Raw genomic sequence first — 19,628 nt, forward strand, 5'->3', positions numbered from 1 at the left:
AGTTCGCTTTAGGGAAGTTCGACTGTTTAACTGGGGGTGGGTGGATGTGGGCTCGGTTCGTGGAAATCGCTGAAAATGTGGAAAACCGCGTCCCGTTTGCTGACATTTGTCCTCGGCGGCCGGCAAAATGCACATGTGGCCGGCCCCTCGGGGCCCAATGATATTAATGTTGCTGCTGGAAAATACCTACAGCGAATAAAAAATAATGGGAGCGAGCTGGGATTGATTTAAGCCAGCTGTGGAGGACTGCATCAAAAACCCATCCAACATGCAATCCCATAGAACATGTCATTCTTGTGCTGAGGCGAGAACAATTTGCACTCGGTCGGATTATGTTTCGGGTGAAAGATAATGACTCGACATATGTATGTACATACATACATATGTATGTACATATGTAAGTACATACATCAATACACATGTAAATATTTATGGGCTTACTCAAAAAAACAAAAGCAAACACATGTCGGCTTGTGTTTGTTTATATTTTCTGTATTTACAACTAATATTTTGATTTCTAAGTAACGAAAACCAATTATAATTATTATAGATATTTTAAATCATAGACATTGCAACTATGAATTCCCAATCAGAAAATTATTCAACAAAATCAAGCTCCAATGCTAAGAAATTCTTATACGATATATCGGAAATATCGGAAGTGGTTTTACCGCTCCAACCAAGAACGGTCACACGGAAAAGTTGTATCTATTGCTAATGGTTTCTCTTCAGGTAACAGTTTTTTGCATGCATTTTTTGGTAAAACGAGGAGGGGCGACGCCAAAGCTGTAACTTGCTTATACTTGTAGAGTATATAAAGGTGATTCGGCAGGCGCAAGGCGCCCGTGTAATAGTGAGTCAGAGCACGCGTGTGTAACAGTGTATAGAAAACAAAAATCGACAAAAAAATACAAAATAAAAAAGTAGGCATCGAGTTATCCGGAACCGTAAACATAGGTAAGTGCTGGTCCTGGGCAATTTCCGTTTACTGTCGTTTTTTTTCGTGTGATTCCCTTTCGCAGAAACTTTGATTGGGTCATGAGTTTCCTGCCGGGGGAACCGGTTCCGCCCGGTTTCGAGGACGACAATGAGTCCCAAACGGCGGTGATCCAAAAGCAGATCGATAGCTATACTGGTGGTCCTCTAATCGGGACCGAGTACACCATTGAACTGCACGAGGCGGGCCAACTGCGTCCGGAATACTTTTGTGTGCTGTGCCAGTATTGCACGGACGGCAGGAACGTTTTTGTGCACTGGACATCTCTGGCTCACCGCACTAAATACCTGAAAACACATTTCCACAAGGCACACGAATTGCTTGAGAAGCTGAAACGTGCCCCCAAGAGCTCCGGGGATCTTGTGATTGCCACCGGCAATTTGGTAAAGTCGATTGAGAAGCATTATGGAAGATCGCGCGACTTGATTACTAAATCGGCCGAGGATTTCCGACGATTTCGGGCCAAAATCTGCAGTCAGGTTCGAGATAATTTCCATTTCGATGAGTGTGCTGGCCCAGATTTCACAGAAGAGGCTCAACGCCTCTTGCGCGAACTGAATCCAGGCTTGGCCACCAAAAACAGCAACGACGAAAACGGTGACAAAAAAAACGAGCAGAATGATGGCAATATAATCTCCTTAGATGCCATCTCCAGTGAGGATGAGAACTTTGGCGGCCCATCGAATCCGGCTGTCCAGGTGCCAAAGGCGCAACTGCGTAAGAAGAACAAATTAGCCGAAGACGCCAGCGGACGTGGCGCAAATCGCTCACCACCGCCACCCGGTGGTGTGGCAAAGACCCAGCACTTGCCCACGCCCAAGGAGCTGTCTATTCAGGCTTCTCAGATTGCCCAAGAGCGTTACAAATGGGAGAAGTTTCGTTGCATGTTAGAGCTTCAGCTCAAACAGCTGCGCGATGAAACGGAGACTTATGAGTCCAATCCCGAGAAACATCCGGACTACCCGGATGAGTGGAAACAGTTCTGGAATCGGCGCTATAAGCAGCTGCAGGAGGAAAAGAAGTGTGATCCAAATCAATACGACTACAAGCCGGAATGGATTACCTACTGGAAGGATCGACGGATCGAGCTGTTTAACATTTCAGTAAATAAAATCAAAAAGGATCTTAAGGAAAAGTTTAAGCTTAGCGAAGAGGACGAGGAGAAGACCAAAGAGCTAATGGAGCGCTACAAGATCCGTGTGGCCAGTCCACGTGAAGCGCCAACCAACGCCATTGTCGTCAATCGTCGCAAGCAGAACTTTCGCAACAATCGGTCGGCGGGTTCGTCTGGAGCGCCGGAAGCGGTCATCGATATCAGCGATGATGAGGTGTCAAATCCGGCGCCCCGTGGTCGGGGTCCTTACAATCGGCGTTCCATCTCCCGTTCATTGTCTCCAAAGCGAGCAGTGGGACGTCGTCCCATGCGACGATCACGTAGCCGTTCGCCGCGTCGTAATTTTCGACGAAGACCTTCGCGTTCCCGCTCGCGTTCTCGCAGCCTGAGACGCAGATCTCGCTCCCCACCGTTTTATCGAGGCCGCGATCGTCGTGGTCCAGCTTCTAGGGAGCGTGCCTTGTCGCCCGGTCCCAGGGATTTCGTCGATCGCCGCAGCTTAGAGCTGGAGAGGGAGAGAGAGCGAGAACGTGAACGTTCTCCCGAGTATTATTTGCGCAACGATGGTTATGCACGAGCACCACGCTACGAACATGTCGAGACCTTCCGCGTAATGGATTCCCGAGTGTATCCCGAGTACAATATGCCCAAGGTGCGTTCGCTTTCGCCAGCCGTCTCGTCCATCAAAGAAAAGGAACCGTCGGAGCCCGTCGAGGAGGGCCCACTGACCGTTGTCAGTGTCCTGCGCATGCTGTCGGCTGTAGAGGAGCACTTGGGCAGCCTGGGGCCCAAGGCCCTCAATCTGCTCAGCAAGGCTCTGGCCATGGAGATGGTTCAGCCGAATTCCGCTGACGATTTGCTGCTGAACGATGACCATTGTGTTTTTCTTGAGACCACTAAGGAAAAGCTAAAGGGCATCCTCATCGCCGAGGTCCTTGACGATCCGCAAAAAGTGCGCGTGGTCAAGAAATTGATCACCAACATAGCGAACATCATTCACCAGGTGAACGCCAGAGGTAAGTCCGCCCCTATAATATCCGACCCGTACGTCTATCTCTCTCTGTTTCGCGTTCGCGGTTAGAGGTCAGGAGGTAAGTATAAGTGTAGATAAATAATTAACTAAGCTTACCGGTTTGCTTTTGCCCCAGATACGGTCTGTCATGAAATGCCACAATCGTAATTACTCGCGTGATAACCTGTTTTTTTTGTTTAATACAAAACTAGTGAAGTTCCAAAGTTGAACTGCTTTTTGATGTAATGTGTGGTGTGTCCATCTGTTAAATACTTTAGATTCTATACTATACTTTGAATGTTGACATTTTATGTGCTGGTGATGATGAAATATAAAATAGACCTTCTTTTTTCTTTAATTCATCCTGGCAAATCTTGGGATAGAATTTAAGTGAAATAATTTCGTTTTAAGTATCCTTACTAATAGCACTTACGGAATAAAAGACTGTTTTTGATACAAAGAAGGGATAATATATATCCCATTTTGTATTTGTTCTTTCTCTATTATTCCCTGACTATAAAACTGCTCAAGGAGAATTTTTAATAAATAATGCATTTCTGGGCTATGGTTGTTTTCGTCGGAATTGCTGTGTTTGTTCCTGGCGATTCCTGGGACTTCCATGATTTGTCACCCAATATATCTTAATTAACTTTTTATTGAGGATCTTCGGGTTTTGTTCCCCAAAGGATTTACTTTAATTTAGTGTTAATGAAAATAAACAAGAAATAAAGGTCTCGTTTTGATTGGGTATTTCTGATATAAACCTTCTGTACATGTGGGGGCCTATTTTACACATTTTACATTAATTGGATACAGTTTTTTAAAGTTTAAATATACGAAATAAAAAAAAGAACATTGGCGTAACCCTGTGATTTCTAGCAAGAAACCACACATTCGGTATATTCGTTTTTCGGTCAGCTTTCCCTTATTTTTGGTGGGTGTGTGAACAAAGTGTGCCAACGAACCGTGACCAGTCCAGTCGCCATCCAAACCGCCCATAAGTATAAATGTAATTTTCATAGTTTCCGTGCGATAACGAAGCCGAAGCTTCATTTGCAGAGATCTGTAGATATACGCCTGTCCATTCTAACTGATTGTTTTCTTTTGTGTTGTTCCTCCCCCACCACCCGTAACCGGATGATCTAGGTGTACCAGATGTCGCCGAGGCCAAGGTCAAGGCGAACGCCAATTCATCGCCTTTTCAGCTGCCATTCGACCGGAACATGGTGGCCCCCAAGCTGGCAAACGTTTTGGTACTCAAAGGATACTACGACGTGACCACCAGCGACATGAACAATTTGCTTCACTTGCTAACGCTGCTGGTGAAGACGGATAAACAACGTCGCCAGGTGGATAAGAATGGCCTGACATTTGACGAGATTCTGTTAAAGCTCAGCCTGAAAGAGACACCAGAGGATAGCTTGGGCATCGATTTGGATGAGCTAATGAAAGAGGTGGAGAACCAGCTAAATAAGGAAACCGTGGATGCGGTAGGTTCCGGTTCGGTAGCAGCGACCAAGGCTCAACCTGATGCATCCGTTGGCAGCAATGGCATGGAGTCGCTGACCGACTCCGATCTGCAGACCCTACTACAGAACTTCAAGTTTCTTTCTAACGAGGAGCAGGTGCATCTCATTGGCCATTTGCGCAAGCTGGAGGTCCAGGAGCCATCGCGCGTCGAGCGCCTGCGCAAGTATGTGAACCTGGCGGAGTTGAGTGGCGATGGCGAATCCTGTAGTGATTTCCTCTCGCGCGTGGTGAATATTGGTGGAGTAACAAAGGCGGTAGAGAAAACCAAGTCAATGGCTTCGATATCGGGGGGCATGGCCTCTTACTCGGGCGCCACCATCGCCTCGTCCTCTTCTTCGATTCCAGCCCTCGCATCGCTGACCACTCGGCGTCAAAGCACGGATCGCGAGCGAGAACGCGACCTGTCCAATCTGCCGATGAACAAGCAACGACGTGAACGAAACACGCCCAGTTTCATGATCGATGATGACGACGATGATGAAGATGATTACAACTTTGACGATCTAGTGATGAAGGCCTGTGACTCGAACGGCGGTGGAGGTGGTGGTGCTGGCGCCAATAAGGTAGGAGGTCCGCCTGTTATACCCGTGGAATCATCGCCAAATGCCCTCACCTTTAAGCCAGCTGCTGTTCCCAAGATATCGCTGAAGGACACCGAAAGCATTATTGCCAACCTAATGGGCACCTTGAGCAAGAGCGGAAGTTCTGCAGGATCGAGTAGCTCATCCGTGGGTAATCGCAACTACATGATGAACCACCAACAGCAGCAGCAGCAACATGCGCCTAACCCGCCTAATATCAGCCAAAAGCCAGGCCAGAATCATCATGGCCAACATCAATCCGGAGCAGGATACGCCAATCAAGGCTATCCATCGCAGCAGCAGCAGCAGTTGGGCCGCAGTTTTAATCAAGAGCTGCATCAACAAATAAACAGCTTAAGCGCTGGACCCGATCCCAGTCAGTTTTCTAATCCGCAAGCCTACGGTGGATATCATCCGTATGCAGGCAATGGTGTGCAGCAGAACTACAATGCGGGCATAGGAGACGGACCCGGTCAAGGGCCTGGTCAAGGCGGCTATGGTGGACCCATAAACCCGTGGGCTAATAACGGGCCGCCGCAGCCACCATATAACCAGATGCCTCAGAACTTCTTAGGCGCACAGCAGCAGCAGCAGCCACATTATAACAACATATTCGGAGGACGTCATTAGAATTCAATTAGTCGTAGGTTCTAAAAGTTAAATCATAAAGATTTAAAAATAAAGTTAACCGGAGTCAATCCATTGAAGTGCCCGTGTATGCGCGATTCTGTTACCAGACAAGTGATTTAAAAACCTTTTTTTTTTCAAACTTATGAATACTGCTGCTGTTAAAAAGCCAAAATTTCAAAAATCGTTAAGCAAGGAGCATCACAAATCAGAACGCTTGTATCTGAACAGCAAGAGAATAAAGAAAAGCAAATGTTAATTTTGTACTGACTTTTGTTTAGAAACGGCCCTGATTCCTATATGAATTTCATATTAATTTTTGTTGTTTGGGTAATTTGAATTTGGGTGTTTATATTAAACATAAAACGTAAACCTTAATGTAAATTGGGAATTCCTAATTAAAGTTATAAATCAAAAGGAAAATGATAAATATAGTGACAAATCATAGAGCAATTATAGTTTGTAGTTAATAATTTTGGAACACTAGCCTGAAGCCAAAAAGCATCTTCAAGAACATTTAAAAGCAAAGGTAATTTTTTTTAATTTTATGCATTTATCATTAAACAAAACACTCATAAAGCAAAATAATATTAACCAAATCATTTTTAAAACCATGTAAACCCTAATAAATACTAATCACCTCAAATTACTGATCTTATAACCACACCACTCAATAAACATGATAATGCCAACTGGAAATAATTTCTTCAGTGAAATTGTGCCTTAAAAGCTGAACAATACCGAAATATTAAAGATAACTAAAAGTCAGCTTCAGGATATTAAAGCTGAAGTAGTTCATGTATCGGATGATCACTGTGCTTGTACATCAATGACAGACTCCAAGACCTCAATAAATATATCAAAACAAACGCTTTAACAGACTTTTTATGGCGGAATTAAACTAATCACGATTCAACTACAGTAGGGCAATTGCAGAAAGTCCACGGACTGGGCCTTTAGTATGCCAGGTATCTCCTGCTGTAGCAGTTCGTGCAACGATTGACCACTATGCTTGTAGACCCACCGGCCTGCTGTCACAGTGCCTACAAAGTCAAATCTCTTGGGACCGCTGGTAGGCGAACTGAGCCAAATTTGTTTGTTTGGTGTCTGCCGGTTGATCACATAGGTGCCGTACTTGTGTCCCAGATTCACGGTGAGCACGCCATCCTGCGAAAACAAAAGCAAATGGAGATTATATCAAATGAATGATGTAATAGCGGGCTAAGAGACTTACGCCGTAGGCCACATCGGTGCCCTGCAGGTCGGAAGCGTTCTCCGTCAGCTCTTCGAAGTAGTCGCACAGGGCATCTAGGGTGTCGGAACAGACCCGCTCGTAGGTGGCACTATCCAAACTGGATTCAGTCTCGATTTGACTGCTGGAAAGCCACCGGTTTGCATTAGTTCCTTGAAATATGTTGGAATTTGCGACTGTTATCGGTGTCCTAGGCAAGATCGCTTGACTAATTAGTCTTTGGGGCAGTGACCCATTTCCAATAGTGGCCAAACATGCCCGATGGCGGCTCACACGAGCAAGCAAACGACCGGCAAGCATTATCAAACTTCTCGTTTTGTTTATATTTTATAAATACCAAATGCACTACTGACAACTTGCTGAAAAAAAAGGTCGTTTCGGTATTTTTTCATCTGAAACTATTAAAGTAGCATACCATTTAGCTTTTTTTAAACGTGAATTGTTTTACTATATGAAATGAAAACTCTGACAAATATTGGCAATTATCCTTAAATATTAAGACTTTGATTATTAATATAAAAACATTACTTGGTACTTTTAGTAGTTGGTATATGTTAAATACCTAAGATACGTCTTGTATTTCTTACAAGCTATATTATTTTTTTTGAGGAAAGATACACGGTCACACTGTAACTAAAGCCGACAGAAAATGGCGTCCGCCTGAAAATTGGTGTCTCTCTTGAAAAATCCACGCTAATTTGACCAGCAAAACGTGTAAAGATGGCCCTGCCCAGCAACTACAAGCAGATAGCAGTGGGTGGCCAGGGACCGGGTCCAGTGACGCCGCTGCAGGGCGTTGGAGGCGGCGGTGGCGGCTCAAGCGGCGGCAGCCGGTCGCGTTCATCCGGCGGAGGCGGAGGAGCCGATCGCAATAAGGACCAAACGCCAATTTTCACGCATAGCAACTACGGCAACCCAGCATTCACGCCACAAAAGGTGACCAAATCTTCAAGCAGTAAGAACCAGAACGAATCGCGACTACCCAAACCGCCGAAGCCACCAGAGAAGCCGATTCTGCCGTACATGCGGTACTCGAAACGCGTTTGGGACAGCGTCAAGGCTCAACATCCCGAGCTAAAGCTTTGGGAGCTGGGCAAGAAGATCGGAGCCATGTGGAAGCTGCTGGCCGAAGAGGAGAAGACCGAGTTCATTGACGAGTATGAGGCAGAGAAACTGGAGTACGAGAAGTCGCTCAAAGCCTATCACCAAACGCCCGCCTATCAGGCTTACATGTCGGCCAAGAGCAAGGTGAAGACCGATGTCGACATGCACGAAACACCGTCCCGCGGCGGCGGCAGTAAATCGCAGCATGAACGACGCATCGACATACAGCCGGCGGAGGACGAGGATGACCAGGACGAGGGCTATACAGCCAAGCACTTGGCCTATGCCCGCTATCTGAGGAACCATCGCCTGATTAACGAGATCTTCTCGGAGGCTGTCGTACCGGACGTGCGATCCGTGGTGACCACCACGAGGATGCAGGTGCTCAAGCGACAGGTCAGCTCGTTAACGATGCACCAAACCAAACTCGAAGCTGAACTACAGCAGATGGAGGAGAAGTTCGAGGCCAAGAAGCAGCGCATGGTGGAGTCTAGCGAGGCCTTTCAGGAAGAACTGAAGCGCCACTGCAAGCCAGCCGTGGACGAAGACACTTTTCAAAAGATGGTGCATCGCATGTACGAAGATATCAAACGCGATCGCCAGCGGTTGGATGAACCGAATGCAAACAACTCAACGAATCCTGCAGCTGCTGCTGCTCCTGTGACGAGAAACGAGGAGCCAGCCAAGCCGCCAACGCAACCGGGTCAGCCAGGTGCCACGCCCGCTAGCCAGGAGGTGGCAACTCCTGCAGTGCCACCCAAGGAGCCCCCGCCAGCTGTAAAGCCATCAACTCCCAATCCCACTCCGAGCTCTACGCCCACTCCGGCACCAGCGGTACACGTCCATGAAACGGCCAGCAAAACAGATCCCGAACCGATGGACATTGAACCACCACCCAAGCCCTCGGTGCCACCTCCGCCCATAAAGCCGGAGAAACTGGAGATGGCCGCTGCCCTGCCGCCGCAGTCTACGCTTGTCGAGCCTCCAAAATCAGAACCCGCCAAGGTAGTGGCCCAACCTGGCAAGGTGCCTACACCAGTACCAACACCAACGCCTCCTCCAGAAGTGGTTCCAGTAGCTGGAGCAGCTCCTGCGGCGACAACAAACACGACGACACCCACGCCGCCGCCGGTGCAACAACAGGTGCCACTCCCCCAGCAACAAGGCGCACCAGCACCTCCACCAGGCATGCCTCAGATGCACCCACATCCCGGTCATCCGCCACCAGGACATTCCCTTATGCCACCTCATATGGGACCGCATCAGCCTCCTCCAGGAATGCCCGGCCTACCGCCACCACCTCCGCACTCCGGTTACGCCAACTACGGTGGACCACCGCATGGACCGCCGCCCGGTCCACCAGGTGGACCCGCGCGTCCGTACTACCAGCCCCAGTATGGAGGTCATCCCACGCCGCAGCCCTACTACGCACCCTTCTCGCCCTATCAGCAGTCGTACGGACCACCACCCGGGTCGCACTACATGTCACCGCGTCCCCCACCACCACAGCATAATGGCAATCCCGGACATCCATATGCACCCGAGCATGGGAGCAATCCGCCGCCGCCACAGCAACAGCAACCGCCACCAGGTCACCTGCACGAGCCCAGTGGAGGACCAGGAGCGCCAGGCGGTGGATCCGGATCTGGTGCAGCAGCATCTGCTGGCGGAGTGTACCCGACTCCCGGTGCAGGAGCGGGTCCTGGAGCACCTCCCGCAAGTGGAGGAGCTCCGCTAGGCGAGGCAGCAGTAGCTGGAGGAGCTGCGCCCCCGGCCACGGCGCCCAGCAAGCATCCAGAGGCGGAGAAGCACGAGGCGGACTAAGAAGAGAAGTGGAGTCATTGCACTTTTTCCGCCCCCAGATCCCTAGTTGTAGTCCCTAAGTTATACATACATACATTGATCCCTGTGTTGTAACATAGCTGTCCCCTGTTGAAACTTCGCCTCTGCTCGCTGTACACCGACAGGAGGTCTTTCAACTTAAATCCCTTTTTAGGCGCCCAGAACTTCACATCAACTCCATTCTCAATTAAGTTTAACAAACTTTTTTTTTCGCAAGGCCTAATTTTAATATTTTAATAATTGAGTGTGCGTCGCATTCTGGACTGTATGCTAAATTTACGAGTAAAATAAATGTACGTTTATATGTAAATGAATAAATTGTCTGATTTTTAAGATTTCCGACTCCATGGGGTTCCATTTGCAACTTAAACTGGAACTTAGTTGGAACCTCTTAAATAATAACATATGATTACCCTAGACTGTTTGCTTGCGTTTCATTGTGTTTACATTGCAAAAAAAGAACATTCAGAAATATTTTCATATAAAGTGTAAATTGTTTTTATGTTCATAAAGTAGATAAACGATTTTATTTATAAATATCTACCAACCAACGTATAAGTTATGAATAAATAAGTAGACGATTTTAAAACGGCCAGAAAAAAAAGAAACTACTCCGAAACACATTATAAACTCACATTCAACAATTTTTCGCGAAATATAATTATTTTGCTATTTTTATAGTTTCAATGAACTCACAGGATTCGCTACATTTCTCCGATCTCTTCATAAATTTAAAATACACTTTAAGGAAATTTTTTATTAGAAAAATAATCGTTAACCCTTAAGAGGTGAGCTTTATATTAACAACTCATTCTGATTTTGTGCTCCAATAAGCCGCCGCTAGATGTCGTCTCTTGTCGGCAGCCTTGAAAAGCAAAAAAAAAATAATAAGAGGGGCAGCGCCAAAGCCACCCACACCCATACAGATGCAGCCAGCCAAACTTCCACACAAACACACGTTAAAGAGTAGCACACACACATACAAGCACGCACCGAGATTATCACACGTAAACAAAGCGAATGACGTTTGCTTTTGATTTTTGGAGTCAACTGTACTATTACCACCTTTCCCCCTCTCGCCATCCCTTTCCCACCGTCTATTTCTATCCCGCTTTCGCACAAAATAAAACATTTTGTTGTTGTGTTGGGTTTTTTTGGTTTCTTCTATAGAAAAAACCGTTTATTTTTTTGTTATTTTTTTTGCTGATGTTTCCAGTTATTTTTACTGTTGCTGTCACTGTTTTTTTTGTTTAATTATTTTTGTATTTGGGGGGTTGTTTTATGTTTTTGTTTCTTATATTGGTTCTTGTAAGCTACGATACGATATAGACACATATATTTAGTCCGATTTGTTTAAATGTTCAATGTGAAACTAGTTATCGACACCAATTTACAAGTATATATATTTATGGGCGTTTACAACTGATTATTTTGCTTGTGTTTCAACTACATATAAATATTGAGAAATATTCAATGCTGTGCTATGTTTTTATTTCGGTTATTATTATTCGATGCTCTTCCAAATCTATAGATGTGTATTAATATTTGATTGCTGAATCATCTTTATATCTTTTCTCTTCTCTCGCTTCTTCTTCTTTCGCCTAAACGTACAAAATGCATGTAAATCTAAAATCTTATTTAATCAACTAACTCTTGCACGCCCATCCCTTCGTTATATATATATTAATATATATATTTTTTTATGCTCTGTATGTGATTAGCAGTAACGGAAGGTGATCAAAATAAAGAAGAGTATTAATGTCTAGTGTTTTTGTTTTCTATATAGATATTTATATATATTTTTGTATATATGAATATACGTAAGTGTAAAAGTTAAGTGTACTCAATTCGGTCTTCGGTGTTATATGTGGATACCATCTTCATTAAATGCCATGTGCCTACGGTTTGACTACTAGGTTGTAACGTTCTCGCCGCCCTTCCAAGGATCCAGGAATATCCACTGTTCGGTCCGCCGCCGTCTGTCCGCCTTACCACGTCCAGTTGGCGTTTTGATGACACCGATCTCCAGTTCCGCAGTCCCGGCAGCCAGATGTTGAGCTCCCTCCTTATTAAAAAAAAAATAAAAAGGAAACAGGCGCCTTAAAGACCACGGATTTCTGGAAACCTGTGTCCACCAGCTGAACAGTTGTTGGAGTTGTTGGTGGCAGATGTTACAGACGGACAGGCGACGACGGCAGACCAGGAGAATCCCCTTCCAAAAGTGGTGGACCAGGAATTGGGTGGAAAAAGCGCGACACTCCGACAAGATCAAACCGCAGACACATGGTGGAGAAAAAAAACCTTATAACTAATATATAATAGTAATAATAAGAGTTACAAATATGTTTAGCATTACAGTAATGTTGTGTGTCGTTTTGTGTATGGTGTTTTTCGCATCGACATTCTGACGATCCGATTAAACAACAAAAGGATGATAAATGTATACATGTAAATATGATGATAGAATGGCCTTATCAAAGCGTCACTGGTGCTCATTTGGCTCCTCTCCCTCAACGAAATGAAAATCCGAATAGTTTGTTGTTTGGGAATGGACGACAGTGTACGACCCTTCTGTTCTACTCCTCTAAATGATTCTTAAGCACGCTCGCCTCGAATACGGCGCGCCAACTGGATATCCTTGGGCATGATAGTCACGCGCTTGGCGTGGATAGCGCACAAGTTGGTGTCTTCGAAGAGACCCACGAGGTACGCCTCAGAAGCTTCCTGTAAGTCAAATGAAATATTGATGAATACAGGAACGAGTTTAGCTTATTTGCGTTTTTAATCTTGTCAAATGTTAGTCAAATAATATTATTTTAATTTATTAAAGTTCTTTTAGATTCTTACTGATTCAGAATAGATTAATAACAGCATTAATTATAATAATAGATTTTATATATATCTAATATCTTACCTGCAGGGCTCCAATGGCTGCAGACTGGAAACGCAAATCGGTTTTGAAATCCTGAGCGATTTCACGAACAAGTCGCTGGAAAGGCAGCTTGCGGATAAGCAACTCGGTCGACTTCTGGTAACGACGGATTTCACGAAGAGCCACAGTTCCGGGACGATAACGATGGGGCTTCTTCACTCCGCCAGTGGATGGCGCCGACTTACGAGCAGCCTTGGTGGCCAGCTGCTTACGAGGAGCCTTTCCTCCGGTAGACTTACGGGCTGTCTGCTTGGTACGGGCCATATTATCTTCTTATATTTTTGAACTGCAATAATAGAATTTCAAATTTATATTTTTAGTTTGGGGATCCTACAAATTCCTTTGCGAGTACTTATGTACTTAAAAAATTTAAATTGAAATGAAACTAGTGATCATTTGATCTAGACCGAAGAATTTCAAATAACTTCATTCTATAACTTAGAGTTAAAGCCATAGACTGTGGTGTTTAGTTTAATATAATGATTGCCATTTGTAGTTACCCAAAAAAACACGGCGATCCTATCCAAACGAAACATAAAACTCGACTGCCAGAAACTTTTCACAAACTCTTGGCCTTTTAGGCCAGCACAGGCGCAGTGCAGCCGCCTACAGGACGATGCAACCGGCTAGGATATATACGAACTATGATGGATCTATACGGGTGGATGTGGCTGGGAGCCAAAGTTAAGACCGATGCACAGCGCCGAAGCGCTGGCGGCCAACTGACGACAAACCAAGATTCGTGTTCACAACGAAATCGAGGGTTGAACGTGAACATTGTCGGACAGCTGCCTACTTTTCCCCTCTATCCCCCATTTACATTATTTCCCATCTTCTGGGAACGCAGCACTCGAAGCTTCCACTTGAGTGGAAAAAGAAAAAATCGTGTCTCGGCATCATACACAGAGAAAAACAAACGGAGCGTGTAATGCATATTTTATATTGTTTAGATACATGAGTACTAAAAACATAGCTCGAGCCCCTGCTTACTGATTTGTTTATATGAAGAAATTTATTTCATTTATCATTTTAAATACATATCAACATTTAGAAGAAATTTCTAGAATGCTCTTGTTAAAAAGAGAATAATATAATACAGATGTTTCTTGCTGTGCATGGAGGACCACTTGAAAAATCGTATTTCTTTTCTTTTCAACCAAACAACGTGAGTCGCTATTTTTTGTGTTACCCTTCTTTTTGTGTGCTAGCGCTCTCGAGTTTTTTGCGTTTTATGTGGAATCAATCAATTTGAAGTAATGAGTTGTAGTTTTCAATTTATTATTACCTTTTTGTGCTGGCAAGAAGAAAATAAATTCAAACAATGATGTGAAAGAAAGAAGAGGAATGGTAATGGGAAAATCTTGGAAGCGCCAAAAGAGTAAGCATAAACAAAAAGGAAAAGCAGCAAGCGGTAAAAACTTGGCGCGCATTAAAAGGCGGCAAGTTAGAGGGAGATAGACATATATACACATTCACATTAGAAAGAGAGCAGTGGAGTGTAAGCGGTTAATTGCGTCGTTTCTCCGCTAGCCTGCATATGTGTGCGTCCATAGATGTGACAGCTGCACATCCTCACAAAAGACAGGCCCAAAAAAATAAGAAACAATTATGCAATGATATATGGGTAAGAAGGTAGAGGGAAAAAGAGAGTGCACACTGCGCATGACAAGCGCAGACATGCACATTTGCAATTGCGAGCTAGTGTGCGTGGCTGTTATACACACACACACACACACATGTATATGCCACTCGAGATATAATAAAAAAAATATTTATATCTGTTAATGCCAACATAAATACGATTACTCATACATTTTGGCGCCAATTTCTGAGAACTAGTTTTATATTTTGTTTAGTTTGTTAATTTCATTTTTGGTTGCAACTTTTATTTGTTGCTGCTTTTCTGCGTGGCGGCCATTTTGGAAAAAAGCAGCGCACCACTACAACTACAACAATAATGCAACCAACAGTCGTGCGAATACGAAACCTCTCACATCTTCGTGCATTTGTGTGTATCCAGCAACGAAAATGTGTTCATGTGTATGTGCGGTGAAAAATAGGGCTCCGCTGGACAGTCGGCGGAGCCCCAAAAACATTACAACTTCTATTTGAGTCCACAATAAAAAAAAATTAGAACATTGCACACTTAAACATTTTCACTACCCACACACACGAAAATTCCAAGAACAATGCTTAAAACTATACATCAAGACACTCACCGATTAACACGACAAGAAATAGTAATTTTCACAAATTATTTTCACACGAGAACGAACTAATGCGGACGAGAGAAAAATTCACAATACAGTGATCGATATGACACAGGCTTAGTGATGGTTATTAATTTCGATTGTATTCGATACACGTTCGATTTACCATCAAAGACATTTTTATCGGAGCCTGAAACCATGGTTCAAACCTTAGGTAAACAATATGCAATATTTGAATTTATTAACGATAAAGAATTAATAATAAATTATTCTCATGATAAATTTAGCTTTTATAAAATGTGGGACTTTTTTTTTTCATTTCATAAATATACAATAAAATCATGTCTTAAATCTGCTTTAGACATTCATATTGTTTTTATTCACAGAAGAAGTATATTTTAGCGCTACTGAATTATACTTTTTTACTAATGTCCAGAAAAAATATTTCTCCCTCAGAGACAATAATATCCTGGTTTCCTTAATAATGAAAGTGTAATTTGGATGATTGTTGAAACCCCACATGGGGGGCTAATTTATTATTTGCGTATTACATTTGAGGTGAGTGAAATAGCAAGCAGACTACTGCGACTTCTTGTCCTCCTTGCCGGCCCTGCCCACAGGCTCGTCCTTGAAGTGGAGGAACACAAACGAGAAAACGAACACGCCAATCATCATGGAGAAGGCGCTGGTGTAGTAGGGAAAAGCGCTAGGAATGAATCGCTCATACTGCGTGTGCTCAAGCGGACGCACGGACACCTGGGTTGTGCTGTACAAATGCGTGTATCCGACGCGATCGTAATCCACCTTGAACTGGTAAACACCGTAGACGTCGGGGATCTTAAACTTGGCCTGATATGCGCCCGAGTTCGTCTGCTTTAGGTAGGTGCGCACGAAAGGATCGATCCGCACGAACTCCAGCTGGATATCGCTGGCCTTGAAGGCACGCCACTGACCCTGCACTAGCTCCTCGATGCCAATGGTGTAGACAACCGGTTCGGTGATGGTGTAGGCCTGATCTGGTGGCAACAACTCGCCCTCCTTGTGGTGCTGCACGGAAGCCACGCGCAGACGTCCAGTCTCTCCGAATACCCACTGGCTGATGGACTCGGCAACGTCGCGATTGCCCGCCAGCTTGTGGAACACACCGCTCTGGGCGTACTGGACCGCCGTGGTGAAGCTCTCATCGGAGAAGAAAGATAAAGAGCCGGAGAAGACCACGCGGGCGTTGTTCCTCGCTTGCAGGGCGGCTATAAGAAGGGTGCCACGGCCAACGGCATGGGGATAATCCGTGACACTGGACACAGGGTTGTAACTATAGGCAGTGCTCTCAGCGGTCAGCAGTTTAAGAACCAGTGGGTTTTCCTTATCGGCAATGAGCCCAGTACCGCGGTAAATCAGAGGAGCTGCATCCGCCTGTCTATTGGCCTTGCCTACAATGGTGTCTGCCTGGATAAGGTTCTTTGCCGAAGTTAAGATGGTTGTATGCTGGCCGGCATCGCTGACATCGTAATGCAGGTGATCAATGACCGCCGCGCTCTCCTCATCCAGCTCAAAGCCGCACTCGGAGGCGAATTCCCGTAGAGCATCGCCGGATTTCTCGTTGCCTGCCACCAAAACATTGCCGCCATCATCAACGAACTGTGCCAAACGCTCCACGCTGATGTCGCCGCCGAATTCCTCAACACTTGGGGCGAAAATAATTACATTCTTGTACAAATATTCACCGTATTTGGAGAGCAGCAAACTAGAGTCATCCGCAAGCTTGTAGGTTAGCTTAAAACCACGATCTTTAAGGGAAAAAACCAAATTTAATAAATTAATAAAGGACCGTGTTTTTTTTTGTCCACGTCAGAGGTTAGCCGGCTTTTTAACTCACCCTGCAGTGACTTGAAGAAGATTGAGTGGGTCTCGCGAATGGCGAGGTTGTCGAGCAACACCAAAGTGTTGGCGTCCGATTCGAGGACCGCCTGACAGTGGGCAATCGCCAGGACGGCAAGCAGAAGAGCTTTCCACATCATTTTCTTCAATCAATTTAATCTGTTCTCTCCGGCTTTTCTTGAACACTACATGCCAGTGTGACCATGCGCGTATAGGGTGTGTCAGAATATACCAACTATTTTCCGAAATTAAAATTTATCGGGTCAACAAACTAAGTTTAGTCTACATAAAATTAAATCTGACTCTTTAAAAATTACTACTGAATAATTAAAATAGCCATTTCATAAAGTTGATTTATCTATATTTTCAGGCTTTTCTGCCAGTGCGGCAAAGTGCGATTGTAATGTTTTCAAATATACCAAATAAAGTTTGTCACAGATCTACGAATCTTTCTTTATATTAATTTGATATTTCATTTTTTTATTTGTTTTTAATATCAAACAAATTAATTTTTTTTTATTATATCGATATTCTAAAATAATTAAGAAGATCGATGAATCGATGTATTTATCGATTTTTATTTCCAAAGAAATTTATAAACAAAACTTTTTTTAAATTCAAATTTGATTTCTAAAGAATTCGACCATTATTTAAAACAAAAACAATGGACATATTCGAGAGCTTCTGCCGGACGTGCGGAAACGAGTGTCTGGAGTCGCTATGCATCTACGAGGAGAGCGTTAGTGCTTTGGACAAAATGGTGCCCATTGCGGAGATGCTTGAAACCTGTCTGCCTGACTCCTTGCCGCCCATGGTCCAGTCCGACGACTATCCCAAGCAGATCTGCCGCATCTGCGTAAACAAGCTAACTATAGCCTACGAGTTTAGCCACCAGTGGATGGGCGCCCACAGGGAGTTCAACGTGGCTCTGAAGTTCGAGCAAAGAAGGAAGCGCAGTCTGGCCAGCAAATCTCAATCAAATCAAGTGAAGCCGAAGGATGAGCAGCTGCACACAGAGGTGACGGATACAGTGCCCCTCAAAATCGAACCGGAAGTGGGTAAGGCATAAAGCGGTTCTTTCAAATATCAGTAAAGATCCTCTATCTACATTTTGAGCTTATGGTTTTTTTTTTACCTAAATCTTCTAGCAGCTATAAGCGCTGTAACTGCAGAGGTAAAGTCCAGCAGCAATTCCAAACTTGGCTTTAAGTGCGGCATTTGTCAGAAAAGTTTTCACACAGAGAAGGCCTGCAGGTTCCACTTTAAATTCTCGCACAAGGATCTTTAGTGAGCTTTTTTACAGTTAGTAAGATATTTCACATTTAATTTTCTCGCTGACTAAGTGCACGACTTAAAGGCATTTAGTTTAGCAATTATATTTCGTAATTGCATAGAAATTGTAATATTTTTATGATGTAATTATTTTTTTGAAAGTTGTTGTCTGCAAAATAAGGAATTTCTCTGCCTATGCCCTATCATAAGCAGATTTACTAGCAATAGTTTATTGTTACATTAGGATATTTGTTATATTAAGATACAAATATAAAATAATTAATTTTAAATAAAAGAAATTCACTCTAAACTGATTGCTGAAATTTGTAGAATCTGCATTTTTGTTTTTTGTTCGTTTTCGTCTTGAGCTAAATCTTAAAATATTACCCATATTTCTTTGTGCGTAATTATTAGGTTTTTATGAACATAAATGGACTTGTGGAACTGCACAGAAGCTCTATAGGAGATCACATAATGAGAACCAACAAAAAAGGTTAATATGTAAGTCCTGGCACAAGGATCCCCCATCCATAGGTGAACCAATGAACACTGCCTTTTGTACATTTAGTTGTTTGTTTTACTTAGCTATAGCGTAAACAAAAAAAAAATCAAAGATGAGAGCCGCCCGACCTGGAGGTAGTCCTCTAGTCATCCTCGTCGTCGCGGACCTTCTGGGCACGTGGATCGTCGTGGCGGTAGACAACGTAGCCAAGTTTGTAGCGCCGGTTGTCACCGTCCTTGGCGTAGTAGTTGGCAACTCCGATGGTGGCCATCACGATCCCGGCAAGGGCCAAAGCGGATCCGCCGACGATGTCAGGAATCTCATTCCAGGCGCGCTTCAGCAGCGATGTAGAGCCTCGGGCAGCGGAAGCGGACATCTTGGTGCTATAAAGAAAAGTTATGTTAGTTCATTCGGGCCAGGGAATTTACAAGCGTAGCATATTTACCAGAAAATAAACGCGTTTAGTTTTGTTACACAACAAGACCAGACAAACAGCTGACTAGAGATGGAATCCAACTGGGTTGGTGAGTGGATATCGATAGTGGTTATCGTCCCGCAGCTGCAGACGACCAAATTTCGATTTATAAAATATTGGAAAAATAGCTTTTCGAATTATGGACTTTTCGAAATATGTATAGAAACATCTACTCAACAACTGATTTATTAGGAATCCCCTACTAGACCTAATATTTCTATGCCTTGATTTTATTATATTCTATTGATCCAAAGCGAATTGACACAGCAACGCAGTCGGTGTTCTAGGTTTCTTTAAATG

At 44.1% G+C, this 19,628-nt stretch overlaps 7 protein-coding genes across 9 annotated transcripts; 3 read left to right on the forward strand and 4 right to left on the reverse strand.

Annotated features, from left to right (window-relative positions):
- Window positions 1–703: 703 nt before the first annotated feature.
- LOC108103161 (uncharacterized protein CG7065) lies at window positions 704–6,120 on the forward strand. The gene is made up of 3 exons (XM_017208543.2): window positions 704–957; window positions 1,023–3,127; window positions 4,270–6,120. Exons 2-3 carry the CDS (start codon window positions 1,039–1,041, stop codon window positions 5,862–5,864), a joined length of 3,684 nt encoding a protein of 1,227 aa, XP_017064032.1. The 5' UTR covers window positions 704–957; window positions 1,023–1,038; the 3' UTR covers window positions 5,865–6,120.
- Window positions 6,121–6,728: 608 nt separating this feature from the next.
- On the reverse strand, window positions 6,729–7,616 carry LOC108103163 (frataxin homolog, mitochondrial). Its single transcript, XM_017208544.2, has 3 exons — window positions 7,529–7,616; window positions 7,096–7,472; window positions 6,729–7,028 (listed from the first exon to the last, which is right to left on the reverse strand). The coding sequence occupies exons 2-3, from the start codon at window positions 7,411–7,413 to the stop codon at window positions 6,774–6,776; spliced, it is 573 nt and encodes a 190-aa protein (XP_017064033.1). The 5' UTR covers window positions 7,414–7,472; window positions 7,529–7,616; the 3' UTR covers window positions 6,729–6,773.
- A 122-nt stretch (window positions 7,617–7,738) lies between these two features.
- LOC108103145 (formin-like protein 20) lies at window positions 7,739–10,369 on the forward strand. The gene has a single exon (XM_017208518.2). The coding sequence runs from the start codon at window positions 7,834–7,836 to the stop codon at window positions 10,039–10,041; it is 2,208 nt and encodes a 735-aa protein (XP_017064007.1). The 5' UTR covers window positions 7,739–7,833; the 3' UTR covers window positions 10,042–10,369.
- A 1,453-nt stretch (window positions 10,370–11,822) lies between these two features.
- Window positions 11,823–15,325, reverse strand: LOC108103147 (histone H3.3A). 2 transcript variants are annotated; one of them, XM_017208519.2, is made up of 3 exons: window positions 15,211–15,325; window positions 12,974–13,277; window positions 11,823–12,783 (listed from the first exon to the last, which is right to left on the reverse strand). In XM_017208519.2, the coding sequence occupies exons 2-3, from the start codon at window positions 13,253–13,255 to the stop codon at window positions 12,655–12,657; spliced, it is 411 nt and encodes a 136-aa protein (XP_017064008.1). In that variant the 5' UTR covers window positions 13,256–13,277; window positions 15,211–15,325; the 3' UTR covers window positions 11,823–12,654. The 2 variants fall into 2 exon arrangements, with proteins under 2 accessions (XP_017064008.1, XP_017064009.1); XM_017208520.2 differs by lacking the exon at window positions 15,211–15,325 and adding an exon at window positions 13,492–13,702.
- A 378-nt stretch (window positions 15,326–15,703) lies between these two features.
- Window positions 15,704–17,298, reverse strand: LOC108103192 (dolichyl-diphosphooligosaccharide--protein glycosyltransferase 48 kDa subunit). Its single transcript, XM_017208580.2, has 2 exons — window positions 17,078–17,298; window positions 15,704–16,988 (listed from the first exon to the last, which is right to left on the reverse strand). The coding sequence occupies exons 1-2, from the start codon at window positions 17,217–17,219 to the stop codon at window positions 15,781–15,783; spliced, it is 1,350 nt and encodes a 449-aa protein (XP_017064069.1). The 5' UTR covers window positions 17,220–17,298; the 3' UTR covers window positions 15,704–15,780.
- A 350-nt stretch (window positions 17,299–17,648) lies between these two features.
- Window positions 17,649–18,661, forward strand: LOC108103135. 2 transcript variants are annotated; one of them, XM_017208505.2, is made up of 2 exons: window positions 17,649–18,137; window positions 18,228–18,661. In XM_017208505.2, the coding sequence occupies exons 1-2, from the start codon at window positions 17,744–17,746 to the stop codon at window positions 18,365–18,367; spliced, it is 534 nt and encodes a 177-aa protein (XP_017063994.1). In that variant the 5' UTR covers window positions 17,649–17,743; the 3' UTR covers window positions 18,368–18,661. The 2 variants fall into 2 exon arrangements, with proteins under 2 accessions (XP_017063994.1, XP_017063995.1); XM_017208506.2 differs by having other exon boundaries at window positions 18,231–18,661.
- Window positions 18,662–18,901: 240 nt separating this feature from the next.
- LOC108103136 lies at window positions 18,902–19,427 on the reverse strand. Its single transcript, XM_017208507.2, has 2 exons — window positions 19,299–19,427; window positions 18,902–19,236 (listed from the first exon to the last, which is right to left on the reverse strand). Exon 2 carries the CDS (start codon window positions 19,227–19,229, stop codon window positions 18,996–18,998), a length of 234 nt encoding a protein of 77 aa, XP_017063996.1. The 5' UTR covers window positions 19,230–19,236; window positions 19,299–19,427; the 3' UTR covers window positions 18,902–18,995.
- Between the last annotated feature and the right edge of the window lie 201 nt (window positions 19,428–19,628).

The sequence above is a fragment of the Drosophila eugracilis genome, unplaced genomic scaffold, assembly GCF_018153835.1.
Source record: "Drosophila eugracilis isolate 14026-0451.02 unplaced genomic scaffold, ASM1815383v1 contig_649, whole genome shotgun sequence".
Lineage (NCBI taxonomy): Eukaryota > Metazoa > Arthropoda > Insecta > Diptera > Drosophilidae > Drosophila > Drosophila eugracilis.